At 37.9% G+C, this 27,181-nt stretch overlaps 1 protein-coding gene across 3 annotated transcripts in view; it reads right to left on the bottom strand.

The window, feature by feature from the left end:
• Nucleotides 1–27,181, bottom strand: part of SHANK2 (SH3 and multiple ankyrin repeat domains 2) — a 407,794-nt gene that overhangs the window by 135,318 nt on the left and 245,295 nt on the right. For all 3 annotated transcript variants that reach the window (XM_081341780.1, XM_081341781.1, XM_081341782.1), the window contains exons 15-16: nucleotides 19,832–19,914; nucleotides 18,187–18,311 (exon numbers count right to left, since the gene is read on the bottom strand). In XM_081341780.1, the coding sequence (XP_081197906.1) occupies nucleotides 18,187–18,311; nucleotides 19,832–19,914 (208 nt within the window). The remainder of the gene's footprint in view (nucleotides 1–18,186; nucleotides 18,312–19,831; nucleotides 19,915–27,181) is intronic.

Raw genomic sequence — 27,181 nt, 5'->3', positions numbered from 1 at the left:
ATCAGAGGAATCAGCCCTGTTTAGATAAACATTAACTTCAGGAAGCAATATGAAAATCCAAAGCTGGGTCACTGCCTTTGTTATTCCGAGTTCTACTGTAATCTCAATTAACACAGTTCTAAAGCTATGATGGACACACATCTGATTGATTGGGTGGCATCACATCATTGTTGATTCCTAGTGACTACATAGAAAGACTCTCTCCAGTGATCTCTCCCAACCTGGGCCTCTTAGGTCTTGCAATGCTATACCCATTATTACTCTTACGAAGCCTATCTACCTTGCTATTGACCATCTTCTTTTCCTTCTTTTCTTTTTCTTCATTTTCCCCTGCAATATAAACTTGGGCATTTCTGTCTCAAAAAAGAACTTTGGATTGGACACAATTGAGTAACTTTCATTAAAAGAGCCTTGGTGGAGCAGTGGGCTGATGCCTCCTTAAGTAACACCAGCTGCCTGCAATTAGTGCAGGTTCGCATCCCACCAGGCTCAAGGTTGACTCAGCCTTCCATCCTTCCGAGGTAGGTAAAATGAGGACCCAGATTGTTGGGGGCAATAAGCTGACTTTGTAATAATGCCGCTTGGGGTGTGTGTGAAAGCCCTAATAAGCAGGCATATACATAGAATGAAGGCTACTGCTAAGCTTGTAAGCCGCCCTGAGTCTTCGGAGAAGGGCGGGATATAAATGGAATTAAAATAAAATAAATAAATAAAATTATTGTTCTCTTTGCTGCTTATTAGTTATAAGACTCTAATTGTGAATCATGCAATAAATTTATGATTCCTTTTGCTCAGTTAGTTTCCAGGCAGGTGGAACATAATGCCCATCTTTAAGTCAAATGGCTCTAAATTGGGCAACTATTGTTCTTCATGACCATTATAAGTATTTTTGTCTTTTCTGTAACATTTTGCTTAGCACAGCACTGGAAAAGAGATACTTCCCCTATGATATCAATCTGGAAGACTAAGCTACAAAGGTAAAATTGACTCTATATCCACGAAGTGGATATAGTTCTCTTATTTACAGTATGTCACACAGCAATCACAGCTAGAATATAGTTTTTATCATTCAGAAATAATAGCAATTGCTAATGTTTGATGCAGAATTCAAGTATGATCACTGGCAATCCAAATGAAAGAGAAGGGGAGGATGTATCACTAAAAATAATTTTCTTCTCTTTTCTTTTCTTTGCAATTATTAAAATTTAAATGTAGCAGGTTGCCCTGAGTTCAGTTACTTGATAATGTTCAATTACTTAACCATTCAAAAGAAATATGTTAAAATAGATTGGTTACTTTTCATTCTCTAGAAAAATCAGAAGTGTTATTGAACTGTATAATAGTTATCACAACTGATTAGAAAACATGCATATTCAACAAATGCTTGTTGCAGTGGATATTACTTGCTTAATTAGGATATAGGTTTATCCTATGAGTCTTTGAATTCTACAGTTCTGAGAGTTCATGAAATTTTTTCCCCATAATTATCAAATGTATGTCACTTTACCTTTTAATCAGCTGAAGGTGCCATTTAATATAATATATGCTACTCCTTCAAGTTACTGCCTCTTAAATAATTCTGTTGGAATTAATGATGTTCATATTAATAAGCTTCAATATCACAACTGATTCACAGTAGGACTACAGAAAATTAATGACTCTCTAGCCTCTTCTCTAAGGCTAAAAGCTATCAGAATTTAAATCAGACTTCCTCATTCCAGTTACCTCCAGATACATCAAACTGGAAAAGACCGGGCTAATGGATTTATGCACCACAAACATTTTGGATCATGAAAAGCATAAATCAGAACCAAGGAGAAAGCAAAAGAGATAAACATTATTTATGGGTGGAAAAGATTTTCTTGCCAATTGAAGCTTCTGTTGTATATTTCCCAGTGGCGCTGAAATTATGAGGTTAAATATTTCTTTTTCTTTAGAAATTAAAATGGGGAGGAAGCATGCCAGGCATACCATGTTGGAGATCCAAGAATAGAGAAATGTTTAAGGAAGTCCTTTATGAACGTGGTATGTCTTAATCCTTGACTTCTTCCAAATCAAAAAAAGGTTTTCCAAACTTTTAGAATACTGTAGACAACCAGCTTCCAACTAATAACTACGTACGTTGATTTAAGTAAAGAAGCAAATGTTTTCTAAAACCTGATTTTTTAAAAAGAAAATCTAGAATAGACTTTTTGCTTCTATCTAGCATACTAGAAGAACAGTATTTTCACAGTGATTTCTACAGAATCCATTTTAAAAGGCATTTTCTAATCTTAATAGAAGCAGGTGCTATACACAATGGCAATAGCAATTTTATTAACTTTTCCTCCAGAAACTATTGTTTTAATTAATTAATTAATTGTTACACTAAGTATAAAAATCATAAGACAAACAAACAAATCAGAAAATGTTTTTAGCACATTTTTAAAAGAATCGAACTTCCTGCATCATCAGTTCAGGAGGGAAATGCAGCAGCAACACTAGCTATCATGAGTTTTTCTTTCAAGTGCTCTGGGATGCATGGTGGTTTGTGTGCAGCATCTCTTTAAGGCAGCTGCATCTTTTTCAGGTTTCTGCTTGAAACTAAGCATGGAACATTCAAAGTCCTTAAACTGATGATCTAATAAAATGCATACCAAAACAAAACCTTGGAAAAGTTGAGGAAATATGCCACAAAAAATAGCTGCTTATTGTTAATTGGGTGATAATGTACTGACAGTGTAGCTAAGTGAATATTAAGTGGTACGGCAGGTATGCTGCTGTGTTGAAGTGTAATGGATAAATAAATGCATCCTTAATTAGAGTATCGAAGGAAGTAATCTGGCGTGACTTGATTAAAAGCAAGAAAGTATTGTCTTCTGTTGCCTTTCAAGCATTAAAGAAGAGACTGTTCTCATAGGTGTTAACGTGAGTCATTCTAAAGGTGTTAACAGTTTACATATAGAACCAACTTTAATCATTTAAATTTTTAGTTAAGTTAGGATAGTGATGAACAGTAGAATGAAATTTTATGATAAAGATCGGCTTTGTTCATGCAATACGTTAATGGTTTTTTAATTAGCATTCTAACTATGGTTGATTTATTTATAATTTATTGAAGAAAACTTAACAACAATGTTCCCAAATTCTGCTAAACCATAATCTATAGCAGACATGTCAAACACAAGGCCCGGGGGCTGGATTCGGCCCACAAAGTGGTTTCATGTGGCCCACGAAGCCATCCTGGAAACAGTGAGGGAACGGCCCCCACTGCCTTGGCCCTGGCCCAGAGACCCTCCTTCTGCCAGAGACCCTCAGATCTGTCCCACTCCTGCCCAGGACCCCATAGCCACCCTTGATGCAAACGATGTAGAGCTGGCCACACCCACCCAGTAGGCCATACACACTCTAGCCACACCCACCCAGTAGGCCACGCCCACCCTGGCCATACCCACCCGGCCCACTGAAGGCAACCGCAATGCTGATGCAGCCCTCAATGAAATTGAGTTTGACACCCCTGATCTATAGAAACCACAAGATCTGGGATTGTGTATTATTCAGAAACAAAAAACAAATAACTGCATGGAAGAGCAGTCTCCAAGTGCTGCCCATGGGACATATATGACTAGGGATTTAATCCAGTCTATAGTTTCCTTATCTTACTAAAAATATTAAAAACATGAAAGCTTCAATTGATGAAACCCATTAGGGGTGGTGGTGATGAATTTCTATAGGCCCATTTTGTGCTAACCATAACAAATGGAAACTTATTACTTAGAATGTAAGAGAGCAATAGGTAAAGTGTATAAAGTAATGAGGAAAATAAAATAAATTTGTGAAATTAAGAGGAGGCAAATGGATATAATGGATTCAGTTGAAAGTAGTTTGATCCTCTGAAGCAGAGAATGTAGAAAAGTGAAGATATAAATTTAATTATGAATGCAAAAACTAATACGAATGTCAGAATCTATCATAATAATTGCTTTTATTTATTTATTTAATATTTATTAATTTAATTTATATACCGCCCTTCTCCCGAAGGACTCAGGGCGGTGTACAGGGCAATAAAATTGCAATAAAAATACAATATACAAAAGTTAAAAGTGAGATTAAATAGACTAGCCCATTACAATAGATAATTAATTAAAAATTACAAATTAAATACCCCAAACAACTTTAAACCAGGCCGGCTTGTTCAAATAGGTGAGTTTTCAGGTCACGGCGGAAAAAGCGAAGGTCAGGGGCCATCCGGAGCTCAACCGGTAATTGATTCCAAAGGGCTGGTGCGCCCACAGAGAACACCCTCCCCCTGGGCGCCGCCAGCTGACACTCTCTGACCGACAGCACCCTGAGGAGGCCCTCTCTGTGGGAGCGCAGTGGACGAAGGGAAGTTGACGCTGGCAGCAGGTGCTCCCGTAAGTAATCCAGACCCATGCCATTTAGGGCTTTATAGGTCATCACCAGCACCTTGAATCTCACCCAGAGGGCAACTGGAAGCCAATGCAGCTTGTGGAGTAGAGGTGTTACATGGGAGTATCGGGAGACCCCCAACACAACTCGCGCAGCCACATTCTGCACCAGCTGGAGCCTCCGAGTGGTCCTCAGGGGCAGCCCCATGTACAGAGCATTGCAGTAGTCTATACGAGAGGTCACGAGTGCGTGAGTGACTGTACGCAGGGCATCCCGGTCCAGATAGGGTCGCAACCGGTGCACCAGGCGAACCTGGGCAAAGGCCCCCCTGGGTCACAGCTCCTATATGATCTTCCAGGGAGAGCTGTGAATCGAGGAAGACACCCAAGTTGCGAGCCCTAACTACGGGGGGTAACACCTCACCCCCCCCATGGTTAAAGATGGAATAATCTGAATTTCCCGAGATGCCGGCACGTACAACCACTCAGTCTTGTCAGGATTGAGCCAAAGCTTGTTCGTCCCCATCCAGACCCGAACTGCCTCTAGGCAACGGGACATCACGTCGAGGGCATCACTGGGGTGGTTTGGGGTGGAGATGAAAAGCTGGGTATCATCAGCATACTGATGATACCCGACCCCAAAACCACGAATGATCTCACCCAGTGGCTTCATATAGATGTTGAACAGGAGAGGCAAGAGGACCGACCCCTGAGGAACTCCACAAACGAGAGGCCCTGAGGCCGACCTCTGCCCTCCTGCCAGCACCGACTGCGAATGTCCCAGGTGGTAGGAGGAGAACCACTGCAGAACAGTGCCTCCCACTCCCAACCCCCTGAGACGCCGCAGTAAGATACCATGGTTTTCAGTGCATATCAAACTAAAAGCCCATAGGTTGCATATCAAACTAAAAGCCCATAGGTTGATAATAGTTGGCTGTTCAATGAATAGAGATAAGGTACACAGAATGAGCAGATGATACCACTCTAATGGCAGAAAGTGAAGAAGAACTAAAGAGCCTCTTGTTGCGGGTGAAGAAGGAGAGTGCAAAACTTGGGTTGAAACTTAACATTAAGAAAACCAAGATCATGGCATCCGGCCCTCTCAATTCCTGGCAAATAGATGGGGAAGAAATGGAGGTAGTGACAGATTTTATTTTCCTAGGCTCCAAGATCACTGCAGATGGGGACTGTAGCCAAGAAATTAAAAGACGCTTGCTCCTCGGGAGGAAAGCCATGGCAAATCTAGAGAGCATACTAAAAAGCAGAGACATCACCCTGTCAACAAAAGTGCGTATAGTCAAGGCTATGGTCTTCCCAGTTGCAATGTATGGCAGTGAAAGTTGGACCGTAAGAAAGGCTGAGCACCAAAGAATCGAGGCCTTTGAACTATGGTGCTGGAGAAGACTCCTGCGAGTCCCTTGGACTGCAAGGCGATCAAACCGGTCAGTCCTAGAGGAGATCAACCCTGACTGCTCTTTAGAAGGCCAGATCCTGAAGCTAAAACTCAAATACTTTGGCCACCTAATGAGAAGGAAGGACTCACTGGAGAAGAGCCTAATGCTGGGAAAGATTGAGGGCAAGAGAAGAAGGGGACGACAGAGAATGAGGTGGCTGGGTGGAATCACTGAAGCAGTAGGCGTGAGCTCAAATGGACTCCAGAAGATGGTAGAGGACAGGAAGGCCTAGAGGAACGTTGTCCATAGGGTCGCGATGGGTTGGACATGACTTCGCAGCTAACAACAACAACACAGAATGAGAATAAATAAGCAGAGTCAGAGCTGCCAGTCTCTTCTCTAACCAGGTTGGTGGAGACAGAAATGTTGTAAGTTGCCCTTTCAGGGAACTTTCACAGATTAAGTAATCAACTGAGAGTCGAAAACTACATAAAAAAGAAAAAATGAAATACATATTTGTGAGACTAATAAATAAGATTAAAGGAAGGAATACATATAGTAAAATTACAGGTAAAATGTGTTAAAATATTTTTTTTTAAAAAAAATATGACAACAATAAGAAGACAGCACTGGATAGCCAACTTCATGGTCCCACAAACAAGCAAGAACTCTATGCTTAAATGAGTTGAAACCTGTGGCTTCTAATACTAATTGCAACACAGACTAATTTATTGTCTTAGACCACAGGTCTGCAACCTGCGGCTCCGGAGCCGCATGCGGCTCTTTCAGACGTCTCCTGCGGCTCCCAGTCCTCTGCCATGTGCAGTCCAAAAAAAAAAAGTTCAACCAATCAATTCAAATATGCAGGGTAGGTGCATATCTTGCCTTGGCTCCACTCTTCAATCAAACCCTGTTCTGGGCATGCACGCATGTATGCACATGCGCACACATTTTTTGCGGCTCCCAGTTTTTCCTTTTCTGAGGGAACTGGTTCCGAGTGGCTCTTTCACTGTTTCAGGTTGCTGACCCCTGTCCTAGACTCAGTCCAGCCCATATGTCCAGCAAAAAGAGAATAACTCATCAACAAGCATATATAAAAACATTGTATCTTTATAAAGGCAGTTTTCTGTGCAATGACTATACAGTTCTACCATTGTGAAACATATGTGGAAATATACATGCAACAAAGACTGCACAGCAGATAGGGAAGAAATTAGGAAATAAAACTTTTTTTCAACAGATTCAAAGTATTATGATGAAACTAAGCAGTAAGTTCGAAAAAGCCATTTATGATAAAATAAAATTAACAAGATTTCAAATCCCTAAGAAATGCCCTAAATGCAATGATGTAACTCTTCATCATTAACCTTTTCATCCTTGAAAGGAAGCTTGTTGCTTTTACCAAAGTTGTTTGCAAGTTTTGGATCCAATTTCAAAAGAATTTAGTTATCAATACTTTTCTTCAAGGCAAAAATTAAATTAGCTTTAGACCCAAAGGAGGGTCTAACACAGGGGTCCCCAACCTTTCTGGTTGGAGGCCAGGAGCAGGGGGGAGGGTGAAGGTGCCTTTATGCATGCAAGCATACGCACGTGTGAATGGGGCTGCGTGTGCATGAGCGGAGCCGTGATTGCACGTGCAATGGAAACGGGGCCATGAGAGCCTGTGCAATACAAACGGGGTCACAAGTGCCCATGTGATGCTCAGGCGACTCTAGTGCCCATGCAATGCTGCGATGCTAGCGCAAGTGGGGATGTTGCGCTTGCAGCGACAATAGCGCCAGCATGACACCACGACACTAGCACAAGTGGGGGGTGCACTCATGGTGATGCTAGCACCCAACCGATGTTCACAGCATTGCTAGTGCCCGTGTAAAGCTGTGACACTAGCGCGAATGGGGGGCTGAGAGCATGCACATGCACATGCACTGGCCAGCCACTCACGCAGCTCATTGGCCAACAGCCCACAGCCTGGTAGTGGGCTGCAGATCACAGGTTGGTGACTCCTGGTCTAATATATTAGGCTAAAATTTAATGACACTTAAGTGGATCTCAGCATACCTTCCATCAGTGGAAGAGAATCCCTGGATTCCATCCCTAGACCACTTCTAGCTTTCCTCTTTCTGAAGCTTTTTGGTTCCAAAATGAAAACAAAGGAGAGCATGATAATTTGTGATCACCAAGACTCGTGTACAACTTTTTTTTGCAATTCTTCAGCATTCACAGAGAATTGACACCAAAACAACAGAGATGACTCAACCAATCTGAGCTAATTTGCTAGCTAGCAAAAATCATTTATATTGACTTCTTGGTTTTGCACTCAAAACAAAAGCTTTTTCTGCTCTGAGAAATATGTCTGTATGTTTGTATACAAAAAGTATTTTTCAAAGTGGCAACTGCTGAGCTAGCTATCTACCCTGTATTTGTAATCTTTAAGATGGTGGCAACATCTAGTCATAATAGCTAGATACTAGGCACTGGGAGGTAGGCTAAACTAGAAGCTCCCCCCTGACAGTGTTCCCAAAGCATGACAAAAGTATCGAGTGCTTCATTTCCTTAATGAGATTTGCTTTCTGTAAATAGGGAATCCCATTCTACCAAACCATACAACTACAATAAAAGGAGGCCAGGATCTCACACAATGGAAAATTCAAAGGAACAGAATTGTTTGATCACCAAAAGGCAACTCAAGATGTGATCAAATCTGTACCTTTGTCTAAAAGTCCCTCTAGTCTGCACAATCAAAGTTATATTTATATTAGAAACTGTATGCAGTGGATTTACACTGCATCTATTATTTCAATCCAACTACAGTTCGTAATCAACAGATTTTTAAATGCATTTTGTTTCATTTACGATCAAAATCATGCTTATTCAATAGATATAAAGTCAATATATTTTTATTGATACATATTTGATTATATTTAATTTTTTTTATGTGAAATTACAAAATTAAGCTGGGGGCAGGAATGAGACCAGGAGAGAAAGAGAGATCAAATTTACAGTATCTCTTTAGAAAAAACAGCAATGATTCAGGCAGGGGGGAAAAATCAGTGATATGTGTTATTAATAATTCTTAATATTTTTCTTAGGAACTACTCTCTCCTGATGTGGTGGTTGATTTGGTTTCTGCCTAAGGTTATAGCCTCCTTAAGTAACACCAGCTGCCTGCAATTAGTGCAGGTTCGAGTCCCACCAGGCTCAAGGTTGACTCAGCCTTCCTTCCGAGGTAGGTAAAATGAGGACCCAGATTGTTGGGGGCAATAAGCTGACTTTGTAATAATGCCGCTTGGGGTGTGTGTGAAAGCCCTAACAAGCAGGCATATACATAGAATGAAGGCTACTGCTAAGCTTGTAAGCCGCCCTGAGTCTTCGGAGAAGGGTGAGATATAAATGGAATTAAAATAAATAAAAATAAATAAAATATGAAAAGATTAGCAAGACAACAAAAAGGAACTAGGATGCTTATCTGCTCAATAAAAAAAAACTTCTACATTGCCTTCACTCGGTGTTTAGGAAGGAGCTTAATAGTATTCATTCATTCCCACAGGCAGCTTCCTTGTTTCCGAGTTCAATTCAATTCAATCTAATGTCAAGATATAAAGATGAGAGAGGAAGTATCTCAGTACACATTTATTCTATAATCAGCAGACAGGCCCCCATCCTGATTCATGGTCAAATTGGATGTAGGATTAAATGTGTCTTTGCTTTTCATGTGCATTTTTTTTAAAAAAAAGAAATAGCTGCTGGAGAGGGAAGGCTTATAATTATCAGCATTTCAAGAGAAAGAAGGACACTGAGAGGGATTTCAAGAGCACTTCCTTCCCCTGCTGTAGTCCTAAGAAAAATTGTTCCTCAGAAACCTGCAATTTGCAGCAGGGTGAAATTTCTACCTCCAACAAATTCCAAGCAGTTAATTGCTTGAATGTTTCCAACTACTATATATCTGCATCTATACAAGTGGTCTTTGACTTACAACAATTCATTTAGTGACTGTTCAAAATTACAGTGGCACTGAAAAAAGTGACTTAAGATCGTTTTTCAAACTTACTGTTTGCTGTAGTAAGTTTGAAAAACTGTCGCTGCATCCCTGAGGTCACACGATCCAAATGCAGATGCTAGGTAACTGACTCATATTGATGACGGTTGCAGTGTCCCAGGGTCATGTGATTTGCGAACTTCTGACAAAGTTAATGGGGAAGTCAGATTCACAACAACCATGTTACTAACTTAACAACTGCAATGATTCGCTTAACAACTGCAGCAAGAAAGGTCATAAAATGGGGCAAAGTTCACTTAACAAATGTCTCACTTAGCAACAAAGATTTTGAGCTCAGTTGTGGTCGTAAGTTGAGGACTACCTGTACTGTAAATGCATCTCATATATACAGATACAAAGAGTAATATGGCAGCTGCCAACCTTAAAATATGCTTCAAAGAAATCACTTTAAAAAGTGACTTCTGGAATGACCTTCTTTAGTTTTGGTGAGCTGCAAGGCATGCTATCTGAAAATACAAAAACAAACCTCTGCCAGCTTCTTTTATAAATTACAAGAGTTTCCTTCATAAGATGGGGGCAGCAAGTTGGCAGAGGCAGTCATTTTTAAAGGACCTCAAGTTTGGAATTTTTATTGATTTATAAATGTACTGTCAAAAGACTGTATTAAAAGGAAAAAAGAAAATACATATTTGCACAGCTAATAAGTAGAATAAAACAAAGGAACAAATGAGATAAAGTGACAGGTAAAGTATGTTAAAATTGAATAAGGTAGAGGGTCTTTTTAATATGATAATTATAATCAGGGCTTTTTTTCTCATGGAACGCTCAGAACGGAGTTCCGGCACCTTTTTTGGATGGAACCTTGTAGGGTAGGCAAGGCGGATTGTATGACATGTGTGAGTTCCGGCACCTTTTACAAAAAAAGCACTGATTATAATGATATATTGGGGTGTGTGCAATGTCTCAGTGGTTAAAGACACTGAGCTTCTCGGTGGAAAGCTGACAGCCAGGGTTCAAGACTCAAGCGCCACATGACTGGGTGAGCTCCTGTCCTTGCTCCAGCTCCTGCCCACCTAGCAATTCAAAAGCATACTTATGGTACCATTTTGGTGGGAAGGCAACAGCGTTCTGTGTGCTGGCCACATGACTACAGCACCACCCCCTAGAATCAGACACAACTGGACAGGGGAAACCTTTAATAACATAATTACAGGCAGCACTATTCCCCCAAACAATCAGAGTCTCCTGGGTTAAACACACTGAAATCCCTTGGCTTCTGATACCAATCTCAGTGCTGCAAAATTTATCAACATTTTAGAAACTTCAGTGGAGATGTTTGCTCATAAAAAATGTGCATCTTGGACTCAGACCATATCCCAACAAGAAGATGATACATCAGAACTGACAAATATAAATAAATTATATATTTATTAAAGCAGAACTGCTCACCATAGAAATCAAGTGGGATTATATTAACTTGAGGTGGGTGGGTGGGTGGGTGACTCCTGACATTTTCCTGCACCAAGTTTCTTGGTAAAACTTTCAGAAGTGGTTTGCCATTTCCTTCTTCCTAGAGATGAGAGTGTTTGTCCCAAAGTCATTCAGCTAACTTTAAGCTTAAGATAGGACTAGAACAGTTTCCCAGATCCCTAGCCTGGTGCCTTAATGACTACCTAAACTAGATTTCATATGTAATTTAAGAAACATAGGTATATTTAAGTTGTATATTTCCAGATAAATAATAGTTTAAATGGGATTTGCATGAAGACCCAACTGCATCTCATATAATGTAATACTCATTTCTGCTTGTACACAATTCCAGAATCAATCTTGAATCAGGTGGTGCTAAAATCAAATAAATAAATTATTTACAGTATGACTTGGATGTTAAATAATGAATTCAAAAAAGTCCTAGTTTTGCATTTTCTTTGATTTTAGGAAGTTGTTACAGCTTGTAGCATAAGTGTAGCAATTGGTCTAGCACAGGCACAGCAGAGAATAATTTATTGCTGCAAATTCATTATATTTCTGTCCAAAAATAATAAAACTATAGGTAATTAATGGACCACAGCTATAATTTTCAAATTTTTACTGTATTTAGCAAATTTCTCCACCTTTTAATGGTCTAGCTTTCCTGAGAGGCTAAGGGCGAAAAAGGAGAAAAGTTCATCCAAATGAAGTCAATTTTCTATCACTAGAGATATTTCTGCTCTTACTGTTTCAGCCATCATAGTGCTTTTTCCATTCAATTGGCAACAAGCAGACAGAGTTGAGTCAAAGCTGGTTCCTCCCCATCCAAACCCTTACAGCCTTTAGGCACATGACCAACACCCCCACTGTCTGACTAGGGGTGGAGATATATCATTGGGTACCTTCAGTATGCTGATGATACTGGACCTATACCAACAGATGACTCACCCTGCAGTTTGATGTGGATGTTAAAAAGGAAAGGTGAAAAGCTTGAGCCCTGAGGTAGTCCACATTTCAGAGGCTTAGGACTCAACCTCTTCTCTGCTATCAACACTGACTGCAACCAGCCACAGAGGAAGTAGAGCCACTTTGATACAGTGACTACCACCACCAACTGTTGAGTGGATCCAGAAGAATACCATGCTCCATAGTATCAAGAGCTGCTGAGAGGTCTAGGAGGACTAGAATGCAGTTTCAGTGCAGTGTCATAGCCTGAGAAGGGTCTAGATAACCTGCTTTATCCAGGGCTCTTTGTAGCTGTGTGCCAACCACCCTCACGACAACCTTCCTTAAAAAAGTAAGAATGGAGAATGGACAAAAGTTGTCTAATACCGTGGGGTCCAAGTAGTGATTAATATGGGAGGAGGTGGTACTGCCTGCTTTGAAGAAGTTGATGGTGCAATCCCTTCTCAGGACATCAAGGATGTCCTCCTGAGAAGGGTGCATCACCACCTCCTTAAGAGCAGGCAGTACCAGCTCCTCCCATAAAGACGTATTAATCACTGTTTGGACTCAACCACATGTCACCTCCTGAAGACCCTGACCAACCAGGAGGATAATGGATCCAGAACACAAGTGGCTAAGCTCACGGCTCTAAGGACCCTGTCTATTTCCTTGAGAACATCTGGCTCAAACTCTTCCCAGATAACAAGGCTCAGAGGATTGTCCAACCAGAGTCCAATGCGAGCAAAGTTGAGCTATTTTATCTGACAGATGGTGTGAATATTCCTCACAGCAACCCTGTGAGGGCTTCTTCGGCTCCTCCTTACCCAGAAGGAATCTTGTTATCCAAAACAGGGAAACTGGTGTCCTACTTGCAGATGCAATGAGATCACAGAAATAATTACGCTTCACCTCCCTTATTACCACAAGGTTAAGTCTTAGTATAGGTTCTTACCCATGCTCAGTCACCCTCGCTTTTTGTCTTTCTCCAATGACAGTCTTATGTCACTCTATCTCTTTAAGCCACTTAATAAAGCTTAGTGAAGCTTATGAGATCCATGCACAAAGAGTCTACACAGATGTGATATGGTCCATGGTATCCATCATCTGCACATTCCAAGTCGTAACAAGAGCTTCTGCAGAGCTATGTAGTAATTTCAGGGGGAAAAAACCAAGCTGACTTCGAAACCACACTGGTTTCATCAGGTACATGGGATGGGCTGATCAAATAAGGTCCACCTTCCTGCAGTGATGGGAGAACTCTAGGGCCAAGAAAGCATGGTCACAGCATTCGAGACTGTATATGTCCCATTCAGTGTATTGTATTTTATCCGGTAAGCACAGGTGGAAGAAGGTATTAACTGCTTGTTAGGTAATTTCCCTTTATTACTCTTCATCTTTATTGTTTATTACTTTTCATTCTTCATTTCTATGTAGTGCAATGAGAAGTGAGGGGACAAAGTGACATTTTAATTGCTTTTTTCTTTTTTTAAAAAAAAAGCCAAATATTTCTACACAAAAGACAAATGAACAAAACTTCTCATACTTAAAAATATTAAAAACAAATCCAGATATGGTAAGAATAATTTTTAAGGATTTCTTTTAAAAAGTATATATAGCAGTTTGGCTCTCTGCACTAAATAGGCTAGTGTTGCCAGTAAGCTTTTTTTTTTTTGAAAAAGCACACAATTCAAATTGCAGAAAAATCTCAAAATCAAAATACTGCAGGCAAACTTTGCCCACAGCCAGGAGTTCGATCCTGACCGGCTCAAGGTTAACTCAGCCTTCCATCCTTCTGAGGCTGGTAAAATGAGAAGCCAGATAATTGGGGGCAATATGCTAACTCTGTAAACCGCTTAGAGAGAGGGCTGTAAACCACTGTGAAGCGGTATAAAAGTCTAAGTGCTATTGCTACAAGTGCCAGATATGTGAAACATCCTCCAGAGAGAAGTTTAACTGTAAACTTTGTAAACTTGTAAACTTTGCAATATCAACTGAAAATTCTCTTACTAAAGGTTCACAGGCTGTTGAAGTTTTCGTTATGTTTTTGGTTCTGTTCTAATTTAATGGCTGAACACCAACGTCTGTGATTTATTTTTATACTTCATGCTTTTAACTTCATTTCTGAATCAGCAAATAATTCTTTGGAAGAATACTTTGAAATAAACATTTATAGTGCATTTATAAAATCATATCTGGAAATTATTCTGTTTCTGTTTAAAATGTATTTTCAAAGACCCAGGACAAGCATTAATAACCTGTGTGAAATAACACAGTAATACCTTATTAAAAAGTTCACTTTTCCTTTACAATAACAGAACTTCAGCTATAAGCCTGAGGTTGGGGGCAAGCATATAATATTATAAATACTTGACTCACTGAGGATTTTCTATCACTTGGCAACAAGCATTAAGGCCAGTCACTGCCAACATTATCATAATCCAATTTCACAGCAGTGAAAAGAACATGTGACCCTTCCTTAGTGTTCTTATTGGAGTTAATTGTTTTTCAGATGAAATATGTATGCAATTTAAAAAAAAAATCCAAGCAACTTCCTTAAATACATACTAACAGAAAAACTGTGAATTCGGAATATTCCTCATTACCAAATGTATTTAAAATATAATGTTCATGATTCCTATGTTATAATTTAGAATTAATATTGTGTAACATTAATATGGTAATTAAAAGTGCAGGCAATTGATCCATCATCATGGTAAGCATTATGTGGGACAGGTTTTGCTTACGAAATAGAGTGCCAGTTGTTGTTGTTGTTGTTGTTTTCCACTGCCAAAGACAGACTGACTCACCAATTTTTTTTGTATATTCTTATTTTTAAAAATGGCTGAAGTTGCTAATCTTTGCAGAGTTCTCTTTTCAGTATAGTGAAAAATTGTAATGTAGAGGCTTATTTTAAAATATGATTATGTTAGCAATTTTTAAAAATAACGGGGCTTAATAGAAAAACTGAATTGTATACTAGAGAAAAGCATTAATATATTGGGCTGCATCCAAAAGTAAACAGCTGGTGAAAGCTATATATCTATCATACTTTGGAACAGATTCTCTTTTTCTCCGGAGATTTGCTGTAAAAGATTAGAGGGTCATCCAGAGCTGATAGGATGCAATGCAGTGGTGATTTGGGGATGGAGAGGAAGAGAACAGAAATAAGAGGTCCTATTACATAAATAGAAATATACCTTCACCATGACTCTTAAAGATGGTGTCTAAAATAAAATCTGACAAAATATTAATAGCATTTTTAAAGGAAAAAAGGATTTATTTGATAAAGTGTTACAAAATTATGTAATAGAGTATTCTGTGTTTGAGATCTAGGAACTTGTACTGTAAATCTCCACAGACAATAGTATCTGAGAGAGACTCCCTGATCATGCCTATACTGAATCACAGTGCTCATCTGAGACAGTTTTCATTTCTTTTTCTTCTTTGTTTTTTATCCCGCCTTCATTATTTTTAAAAACAACATACCTAGGACTCCTCCTCCTCCCTACAACAACTCTCAACTTTATTGTTTCCAGTTACTTGAACTGCTAAGGGTGTTGTTCAGTTCCCAAATTATAATAATTTATTACTCTGCCAACCATAAAGTGTAGACATTTCTTTAAGTATTCAGAAATCTCTAAAACAAGTTTTCAGGGAATTCAGAGATTTCTGAATACTTAAGAATTCTATTCAAAAATCTTTTAGATGTCATTGTTATTTTAATAAGCTTTACTTCCAAAGAACATGCAAGCATTGCAACCTTGTTCTCCCAGCACATATTTTACTTGTTTACTTTCTACATGTGTACAAACTAAAGTGAAAAAAGTTTATATGCAGTACTGTATCTCGAGACGACTGCTGAAAGAAAAAAGCCATTCCCCCAAAAGATCTAATGTACAGCTGAAAAGACATATGGATCTGCATAACTAAAAGTTTGAAATAAGTTTCTAGAAAATCTCTTATACTAATGCAAAGCCCAATAAGCTTTCCTAAACCTTGTAAATTCTGAGTTTATCATTCTACAGTTTAATGAACACTAACCCTAGATAATTGTTCCTCTCTATTTTTGAGCAACACAAGAGAGGTATCACTGCAATGTTGGCATACCCTTAAAGTTTGTGGCACTGGCCAGCATCCAAAACCACATTTAACAACTTTTACAGTAGAAAGAGGTTTGGGGCTTGTGTTTCTTAAGCAGCAATCTACACATTCTTCATGGTAAACTTATTCTGAAACCTCAGGACACCCAAAAATACTTTAAATATTTGCTCTTCACAGAACAAAGTCTCAAAATCTTACAGTCCATGTTCATGTTTTCAGGTCTGCCTAATCTTGTCTTTAAATTAGGATCACCATAGGTGAATCCTTTGCAATATATTCTGTCATACACAGGTGGTTAGTTACTGCATTGTGAACAATGACTAAAGATTAAAATGCCCTTGAAGCTGAAATTAAAATTTTAATATCCATGCAATAATCTCTCAAATAAACTCTCTAAATAACAAATTGACAATTGTATGACAATCAACCTGCAAATCAATACTAAACAAAATGTCTAAAGACAAATATTCAGAGATTATACAAACAGAAAGACCAAACTTCCAATGCATTTTATTCTAATATATACTGCTAAAATCAATCTAAGAAAGAACACAAATCAGCTAAATGCATACATAAATACCAAAAAACTAATGTTAAGAAATCAGAAAGATATCAGTTTCTATTTCTAAAGTCTGGTTTACCAGAGTATAGGCTAAAATGTACAGGTATCTTAATCCAGCTGTCACATGCACAAACTTAAGAAAAACAAGTACCTTAAGTCTAGAAATTATATTTGAAAGTAAACATTTGAAATCAGATATCTGACAAAATTCTGCTCCCTTTTTATGAAACATGTTTATACATTTACTGCCTGATGTCTAATAATTTGATTCAGATGATTAAAAACCAATCAAACTCCAGGATATCTGTCATTAAAATGGATACACAAAGTTTTCCAATGATAGCAGGGGGGGGAAATATTGGAGTCTGCTGTCATAAAGATGGAATTACTATCTTTACAGCAAAATGGCTCTTACTTGCTGCTATGTATGTAAACTATAAGTCTAATAACTAGAACTCATTTTTAGACACAGTATTATATACAATGCATCATTTCTTCTTTAAATCAAATTTACCCAAAGTAAAGGAAGAAGAATTAATCTAATAGACGCTCTCCTGGAGCCTTCTCGCCTGTAACACAATGTAGTGTCTAGAACAGGGGTGTCCAACCTTGGCGACTTTAAGACTTGTGGACTTCAACTCTCAGAATTCCTCAGCCAGCCAGAGGTCTTAAAGTTGTCAGGGTTGCCAAGGTTGGACACATCAAGGTCTAGAATTTCATATATCTATAATGATACAATTTGTGTTACTATTTTAAACAACAGGATTAAAAATAAGACATTTAAGAAAAATATGCAAAAGGTAATGGCAACAAACTGGTAATTGCACGATAGTCCTCAATTTATAACCCCAATGGATCAGAATTTCTGTGGTTAAAGCAAAGTAATTGATAAATGAGTTGTGACTAGGTTTATGACCTTTCTTTGCCATAGCTGTTAAGCGAATCACTGCAGCTGTTATCATGTGGTCATTAAGCAAATCCAGCTTCCCCCTCCCCCCACACTGACCTGGCTTGCTAGAAGCTGGCTGGGAAGGTTGAAAGTGGTGATCCCATGAGCCCAGGACCATGCAACTGTTATAATTACATGCTGGTTGCCAAGCACCCAAATCTTAATCACATGACCACAGGGATGCTGTGTCAGTTGTAAGTGTGAGGATTGGTCATAAGTCACATTTTTCAGTGCACTTTAACTCTGAACAGTCACCAAAAAAATGGTAGTAAATTGAGGACTACTCGTAGGCCTTGCTGCCAAAAGACAGAAAGATCACTTTCCCTAAACTGGGGTAGCATTTCCCATCCCCACCAGAATAATTAACCATATTTTCCTACCTCTATCAAAAAGTCTCCTGTTCTCAAGCCAGCTTGCCATGCTACCCCTCCTTCATCAACTGATTCCAGGTACTGCAAAGCAGGGAAGGCTGGCGTTGGAGTGAATTCTTCAATTGGTGTATCAGCTTTGGGAATAATAAATGACATATTTGAATAAACTTTTAAAACATGAAATGTTATTTCATAAAACATTGCCTGTGGCAAGGCCAGAAAGCCTTTAAGTACTCCACTGCTATCTATCTATCTATCTATCTATCTATCTATCTATCTATCTATCTATCTATCCATCCATCTTCCTATTTTCTTGCATATTAATAAACTCTTGGGTTTAATCAGCAAATGAATAAAGCTCTGAATTTAATTGCTAATAAACATGAAGCCATGAATTTGTTAACATAGAGATTACATCAGAAAATAGTGTTTTAAACAAGTGCATCAAGAATTTCAAGTATTCAAAAGCAGGTAATTACATAGTTAGCACTTGTATGGTGGAAAGCCATTAAATCCAACAGGAAGATCCTATAATTGTGCATCAGACACATATTCTGTATGAGCTTCACACACATGCTTTATGATTGCCATATACAATTTACATAAAAATAAAGCCCTTTTGGGGGGGGAATAGTACAGTTTGAATAAATGTTTTCAGTGGGTATTTGAATATGTAACCTGAACTCACTCCATGTGAAATTAAGATGTATAGCAAAGGAGCTTTGTTTGCTGCATAGATAGCTCAGCGCCAGCTGATCAACACAGTGATGAAGTCACTGGGTTTCCAGACGACCCCACCAAAACGTATGTTTAGCCAGGGAAGTTAATCTATTACATAGCTAGGGGAACGCAATAGGTGCTTGCTACACTCTAGTGAGGAAAGCGGTATTCCTAGATAAGGGTGTGGAGATTCCTCCATAAAGTAGATATGGTATAGCCTTTCCTTGAAGACAGCAATCTAAGGAACAGCCCATCTATTAACTGGGAGGGGGAGGTTAATAGCAGATACTGGAATATACCACCACTTATAAATTTTGCCAAAAGAGTAAAACAGATCACAGATCATTATATTTGCTGTATAAATCTACAGAAACAGATTTTGTACAGGAAAGAAATGGCACATTTAGACACAAGCAGTTTTTAAACAATATACATATTAAAAGGCCATCTGACATGCCTGCAGCTTATGAAAATACAAAAATGACCTGATTTTCTGCAGTAGTTTTTTTTACTTTGAATAAGCTGCAAAACCATTTTAAGGGGGAAAAAAGTCAACATGCCCCTTCAACTAGCACATTATTTTAGTGGAATAATTCTTCACATGAAGCAATTTGATTATTTTCCCCTAGCAAGGATGGTTTCAGGCATGCAAAATATTTAGGCAACTTCTCCTCTGAATTATTCCACAAATCAATTATTTCTTTCACACACAGAGACACAATGTGAACACACACACACACAGACAGACACATATTCTCTCAAAACTGCTTGATCAGAAACCAGTAAATCCATATCAGTACTCTACTGCACAGAGAACACTGTTGTCTAGCAACCAAAGGCATAAGGAATAATGCCTGTTTATTTTCAGAAATGCTTGCCATTTTTCACACAAGCACTCCCCCAATCACACAGATACAAAAAAAAATCCACATACCTTTGGCCCCTCTGAGCACAAACCCAAATCCTTCATTGTCCTTTTTCTGCAGGACCACTGCCTTTTCTTCTATAATGCAGTCACTGTAGAGAGAATTCCGAGGATAGCGACCGTTATTATATCCCTTCATCACCACCGTAGTAGCTGCTCCTCCAGTGTGCAGGTTCATCATCCTCACAGCCCGTTAATCAAATAATAGTGCAGTAACCAAACATGGGGAAAATATCATAGCAAAACAACCGAAGAAGAAAAGAGACAGAAACAAGGCTTAATAGCAAAGGAGAACATGACAGTGCAACTTAACAGAGGGAACAATGCAGGGAAGGCTGAGGAAGAAACCATGCATGGTGGTGGCTGAACAAATGTGCGATCATGTCACTTGTGTGCTAGCTAGGAGTCTAACAAAAAAGAAAGTGAACTGAACAACAGTAGCATTAATAAACTCCTCAATCGTAGATGTACCAGATGCATCTTCTAGTGAAGCCAAAATGAAACCAACCAGAAGAAAAATGAGGCAGCATTTTAAAATTTAAAGGGAGCTTGGTTTGCTGTAGTAAGGAGCTAAAAGGCACAAATATATTCAAAAGCTATGCCTTGCATCAAAAGCCCTTTTCAATCCTAATGAATGTTGCATACTGCAAGAATCCCACATGATCATCTGACAGCCTACAATGCTAACAACGTGCAGCTGCCTTGGCGTCATCAAGCACAAATTTTCACAGCATCAAGATCTGCATAATTTAAATAGTAACAAGGCATGTATGCATCACCTTTTCTATCAATAATTACAGTGCCTTCCTGAACACCAATGCAGTGAAATACTAAAGAGAGTAAAAAGCAAGGCTTAAAAAAAGAAGGGGTTTGTTAAAAATTCACTGACATTTCACGTAGGTGATATTTTAAAAAATTCTTTAAGAAATTGAATTATTCAAAGAATAAATGAGTTATATATTCTAAGCTAAAATATTAAACTATAGTTATTATGCCTTAATGTACCTTAATTATACAGTATATAATTACATACCTTAATTAAATACATGATTTAAATTATGCTTCTGTATTCAACTAGGAAACATTTTTGAAACAAAAATGATTTCTGCTTTGTTTTTAGTTTTAGAAAAGCATTTTCATATATTAGGCAATGTCCATTAAAAACAAATAATAAATAATGAACTAATATGGTGGTGAAATGGCATAACTACTGCTCTGACAATGAGAAATAACATAAAAGGAAATTTTGGAAATGGTCCTTTAGAATCAAAGAACCAATTTCTAAGGATAACACCATATACATATAATGGTTTAATTTGGTTTGTATCTTAAACTAAGGATCCAGGCAACTTGCACAAAAAATTATAATTTTTTTGCATTTGAAATGCAGAAAAGTATAACAAAGAGTTCCATCAACTTTCTACCAATAGATACAAAACAGGCAGCCTTCTCTGAGGAAACTCCTTCTAGGAAACAAATATGGCAAGTAGCCAGTCAGGTTGGCTTCTTGGCTAATCAACTGGCCAGGTTTCTAAATGATGACAGAAAAATGATGTTGATGTATTTTTAACAAGAGTTACAATTTTAATTCTTACATCAAGAAATTCTATCTGTGGGGGCAAAAAAGATATGTAAGAGTTTGATTATTCTTTTCAAACATATCTTTACCAACAACAAGATTCTTTTCAGACTTATCTAAGATACCATGGAATATTGAAAGAGGACATAGGATTAAGATAGTCAAACGGTACATCAAATTCATCTCACCCCCTTAGCTTTTCCTTCATTTCCCCCCATCTACTCTGAGTGTCTTTTTTCAGTGACAATATAACTTTGAACGGTCACAAAACAAACTGTTGTAAGTCGACAACTATCTGTAATTTCTGCCATATTGTGTGAAACTTTTAAGTTGGGAGAATTTGGAGTAAGGGACGTATGACTCAAGGCCCACGTAACTTTATCTAGCTTAAAACACACTGTGGATACTATCAGGTAGGAATTCAAAGAACCTCTGCCAGACAGTTTTCTTCGCACCAACAACATCTCCAAATCTATGTGTTTGTTTGATTGTTGGAACATACTTCAAATCTAAATACTTGCCTTTCAACCATCATCTTAACATTTGAATCCCCATATTCATGGGTTTAAAAAGCTGGGGGCAAATTATCTCTGACTTTTCATAAAGCAACTTGCCGATGTTTTTTTAAAAAAATAGTTACAGGTCTGTTTTTAACGATTTTGTGAAGAGGAAGAGTGCCTGCATTACTCCTTTATTCTTGTTCTGTACCAGCCTGCTACCGATCCTGCAGAAAAGGCAGGGGCAACCCCTTTACAAACGGCAAGAGGCTGGAATTAAGCCTGCCAAATTTATTAACATAAAACAGCAAAACAAGACACCAACCATGAAACAGGAGCTATGAAACAGGAACTAATCAAGTGGTTGCCTTCAGCAAAGCAGCCCTCCCACGCATTCCCCTTTTATACAGTTCAGGGCGTGGCTTCTCTCTGCCTCCTTCCGAGGTGCCCCATTGCCTTCCTCTGTTTACTCCTGATTGACTGCCTCCTGCGTCGGGCATCCTTGAACAGGGCCAGCTGTGGGTCATCTTCATCCACGCTGTCAGGCTCACACAGCTGGGTCTCCGTCGTGACCAGGTGGGAGGGGCCTGGCTGAGGGCTCTCATCAGCAAGATCTTCAACCCCCTCAGCAAGCTCTTCAACACCCCCCTCCTCCTCTGAGTCATCCGACCCAACTGCCGAACCCACAACTGACCCTGAATCACAACAATTATTTATTAAGGTCAGTGCCCAGTCAATATAACAATGGCACTGAAAAAAGTGACTTATGACCATTTTTCACATTTACAACTGCTGCAGCATTCCCATGGTGCAAACTTCAGAAGCTTGGCAAATATTTATGATGGTTGCTGTGTCCCGGGGTCACCTTTTGTGACCTTCCAATAAGCAAAGTCAATGGGGAAGCCAAATTCACTTAACAACCATTTGACTAACTTAACAACTGCAATGATTCACTTAAAAATGTGGCAAGAAAGGTCGTAAAATCAGCAAAACTCACTTAACAACTGTCTCATTCAGCAAGAGAAATTTTGGGCCCAGTTGTGGTCATAAATCAAGAAGTACCTGTACAAGACACTACCAGCTGAGATTTTCATCTTCCCAAATTGCCTAAGAACATATCCCAACTTATCTTAATGCTGATGAATGGTCATTCTTTCAATGTTTGGTTATAGAACTAAGGAAAGCTCTAAAATCACTTACTGTACATACTATTGTGAAGACCAGAAACTGTTAACTAATTATTAGAATAACCTATACTTGGCAAACAAAGGAACATAGTTGGTCTATTGATAGGAATAAAATGGATCAAGTCATTTTTTTAATGACTTAGGTATAACCATTCATAAATCTAGGTGTTGAGAAGTCTATCTAGATTCCTTAACCCAAACAACTCAAGAAGCAGTGTGACCTTTCTTTCTTGTTTAGTTCTTATGTGCCAGTATATTCCTGCTGCCTTGAAACATGATGAAGCCAAATTAATGGCATAAGTACTTTATGCTGTAGAATCCCAGTGAAGAGGGTGGAATCTAAATTTTTAAGATTAGAATCTGCAGATTCCCAAAAACATCTTCCATGTTGCATAAGATTGGAACTGTGTGTTGGAGTGGAGGCCTAGATCTGGATTGTTAATAGTCCATAAGAGTTTCGGTCAACGTTTTAAATTCTTAAATTTTAAGATAGTAGTGAAATTTCTTAATATTAGTTTATAGAATTTATCTGGACTAAACATTTATCCACAGTATAACAGGACTCTGCACTTTTGTATAAATAATTATCTCTCCAATAGATTAAATATTTTAAAAGTTTGTCCAAAAATTGCAACTACCAATTATTTGCTTGTACAAAGGGCATGTTGTGAGAGAAGCAATATACACAACTTTGAATTTCTTCCAAAATGTTGACAAACTACAGTATGCCAGTAAATTTTCACTGCGGCATGTCCCTAACATAAATATTATAACCAGAAGAACAAATTCTGAGATCTATCTAAATGCCTATTTTAGTGCTTTTCCTTTTCAAAGAGTAGGTGAAGGATCCCAGTAACTAGGAGCTTTAAATTTCATATACATCCTACATTTGATAGATTATCAGTGTGCCAGGAAATGCAATCAATCTATCTGTGAAATATGATTATATAAAGTGTAGCCCTGACATGATTCATGACAGAAATGTTAATTATTTGTTTAACACAAATAATGAATTTAGCACTGCATTCAAATCATTACTATTATCCCAGAAATGCAAGCGCTGTTTTTAAACAGGAAATAGCATTATATTTCTCAAAATGTAATTACAATTAGCAAACTTGCACACTTACATTCTAGCAGGTCTAAATGAGTGCATACACAGCCATTTCACTTCGTTGGTGATCTCAACTGAAATATGACTGTTCATGCATATGCATGCAGAGTCAGAGCAATCTTCAAAGCAGCCATGCCAAGCTTATGAAAAGACAAGACTATTTTAAAAATTTGAGGAAAAATACCTTTGCAAAAACTGGCAAAGTACCTCCCCCATTTTAAATTGTTAAAGCCACCCTGTGTCCTTTTAAAACAGGCAAAGCACCTCTTTTAAAAGTTTGGCACAGTCTATTTCCTATTATATATTTTTTGAAGAAAAACAATTAGTTTTGGAATGTATTAAAAATCTACAAATTCCTGGATACGAAGATCAGGAAAAACAGAAACCTATCCAGTTTCATTAGCAAACGTTGTGTACAAGGTTTTATCCCCATTTTGATGCAAGTATTTCTATTTAGAATTTAGGGAAAATACTTATTTTTAAATTAAAAAACAGTAAGACCTGAACTAAAAAAAAAACTTTGTACTAAGTAATAAGACACAGACAGACATACTGGTTGGGGGCACTAAGTGACCTCTTTAACCTATTCCTGTTTCATTCCTTGTCAATGAAGATTCTCAATCATCCAGGTAGAAATGTCTGAAGGTCGTCTGAAATTGTCTGAAGGTTGAGTCACTGAGGAAGCTGCCTGGACTAACAACAACAAAAGTAACAACAACAACAACAACAAAATAGTCCAGTTGCAATGATTCAACCTTCAGACAACCTCCAGACTATTCCTGTTTCCAAAAATATGTTTTTCCTGATCTTCGTATCCAGGAATTTGTAGATTTTTAATACATTCCAAAACTAATTGTTTTTCCTCAAAAACTACATAATAGGAAATAGACTTGGAGGTTTTAGTAATTTAATCTCTGCTACTATCATATCGATACAATCACACTATACAAATGGTGCTAAATAGCAAGGCAGCAGATGCTTCTTATTTTAAATCCAATAGTTTATAAAGAATCAAATATCTTGCCCTTGCTGATAATTCTTAGTTAACTTTTCCCACAGCATTTGAGTGCAACAGAGACCAAACTAGATAATGCCCTGGAGATTCAGTAACAAATTCTCACTGTAATTTTCTTGTACTAAAAGGAGCTACCCAGGGGAAGGAGGGAAAATTTGGATTAGAGTTTAATTCTCACAAATCCCTTAGACGTGATTTCAGCCACTGGTTTCTCAGATAAAATCTAGTTAGGCCTTTTACATCCCATTGTGCTTGAATTAATCACTGTCCCAAGTAGTGCCTGGAAATCAACAACCCATAGAATTTCTTTCAGGTTTGCCTTTTTCATTCCAATATTGGTAGATATCTTGGCATCCCAATCAGATGGAACATGCACATGCTAATGAGAAGACGGTATTTATAAGTGGATATGCATGTTGCAGAATTCCTTGATCATAAAAGTAGTGTCAAACCTGCAACAAACCTGACTGAAGCCATCTTGTTCATTTTCGGTTGCCACAAGATTGGGGGAAGGAGGTATGGGGGAAGGAGGTATGTTATCCTAAATAATCCTCCGTCCTGTGGGAACCAAGGTAATTTCTGTTCCCTCAGCTGGGGGGAGGGGGCGAGCCTTCTGTTAGAAAGCTTGCCAAACTATTCTATCCAGAAATGTAATTGATTGCATAGATTTGGAGTAGAAATTTTAACTTTGTAATACTGTTGCTTTTGGAAGGAACTTTAGTCTTGGTTTCACTTTTGGTGGTGTTGTTACTTAGAGGAAAACTCAAGCCTCGGAGTTCTGCTTTAATTGGTCTCATCTGTCAGAACCATGACAAGTAGCTATAAGCTAATAGCTATAAGCTCAGTTTGCTGAAACATCATGGTGAAGGACAGGTAAAAGATCTTCACTTGTTGATCATATTTTGATTAAAATTTTAATGAGCAAAATAATTTTAATAGGGCATATTAACCTATGTGAAGTGAAATATCTCATCCCAAACAAAGCTGCTTAAGAAATCTGCTTTAATTCATTATGGAGACCAATTCTATATTCCCTTGCTTTTAAGAACCTAACTTTGGCCCTATTACTGCTTTTAATAAGAGATTAAGGTGATTTTATATAAGGATTTTCCAGTGAACTCTTTATTGTTTCAATCACCATTTTTCAGTTTTATGTTGACTTTGCAGTAACGGTTTTGTAAATTATAGTTTTTTGCTATAAGCTCCTCTGAGTATGTTTTGGCATAGAAAGGCAAAATAAGATTTAAAAGTGTAATAAATAGATCTGGTTAAATTGTATGTTTTTAAAAAGAAAGGACTTTTGCAATTATTGTCCTATCTTTCTCAGGTATTTTAAATTATTAAGACAATATGTTTACTGCACATGGAAGTATGATTAATGGTGCAAAATTCATGATCTGGACCAATATATACAACTCTCCACAACTATAAATTGTATTCAGGAAACCCAATCTATAATATTTGCAAGAACAAAAGTCCCCCATTTGTTATTTTGCATATTCATCCTATTCATAGTTTACTTCTTGTTCAATTAAATATAAACCCAGGGTTCAGGAATTCAAGAGATTGCAAGTTTAGTATGTTTGCATCTTCAGAGTGAGGATCCGAATAGCAATCACCTGTGAAAGGCAGCTGAACTAGGTAATAATTTTTATCATACTTATGATATTTCATGTCATGAATGAATAAACTTATCTGGAGACTTCATGAAACGTGATAATACAGACTAAAATCAATACTGATTCAAGCAATAGGGGACAAAATGGAAACACTTTACTACCTTTACATAGGCAAAATGATTCAAATGAAAAAAAATTCAAAAGAAACAATAGTATGTGTCAGCCAGATTTTTCAGATGGTACATCAGGGAAAAAAAGTACACAGTCTGGTTGAAGTAAAGCAGAACTAATATAGGAAATATGTCTCACTTAAGAGGAACAAAAACTGTTTCAGAACTTTTGAAGTCC

This window comes from Vipera berus (assembly GCF_964194415.1).
Source record: "Vipera berus genome assembly, chromosome: 1".
NCBI classification, from domain to species: domain Eukaryota; kingdom Metazoa; phylum Chordata; class Lepidosauria; order Squamata; family Viperidae; genus Vipera; species Vipera berus.
This window is presented reverse-complemented; position numbering and strand designations above follow the sequence as displayed.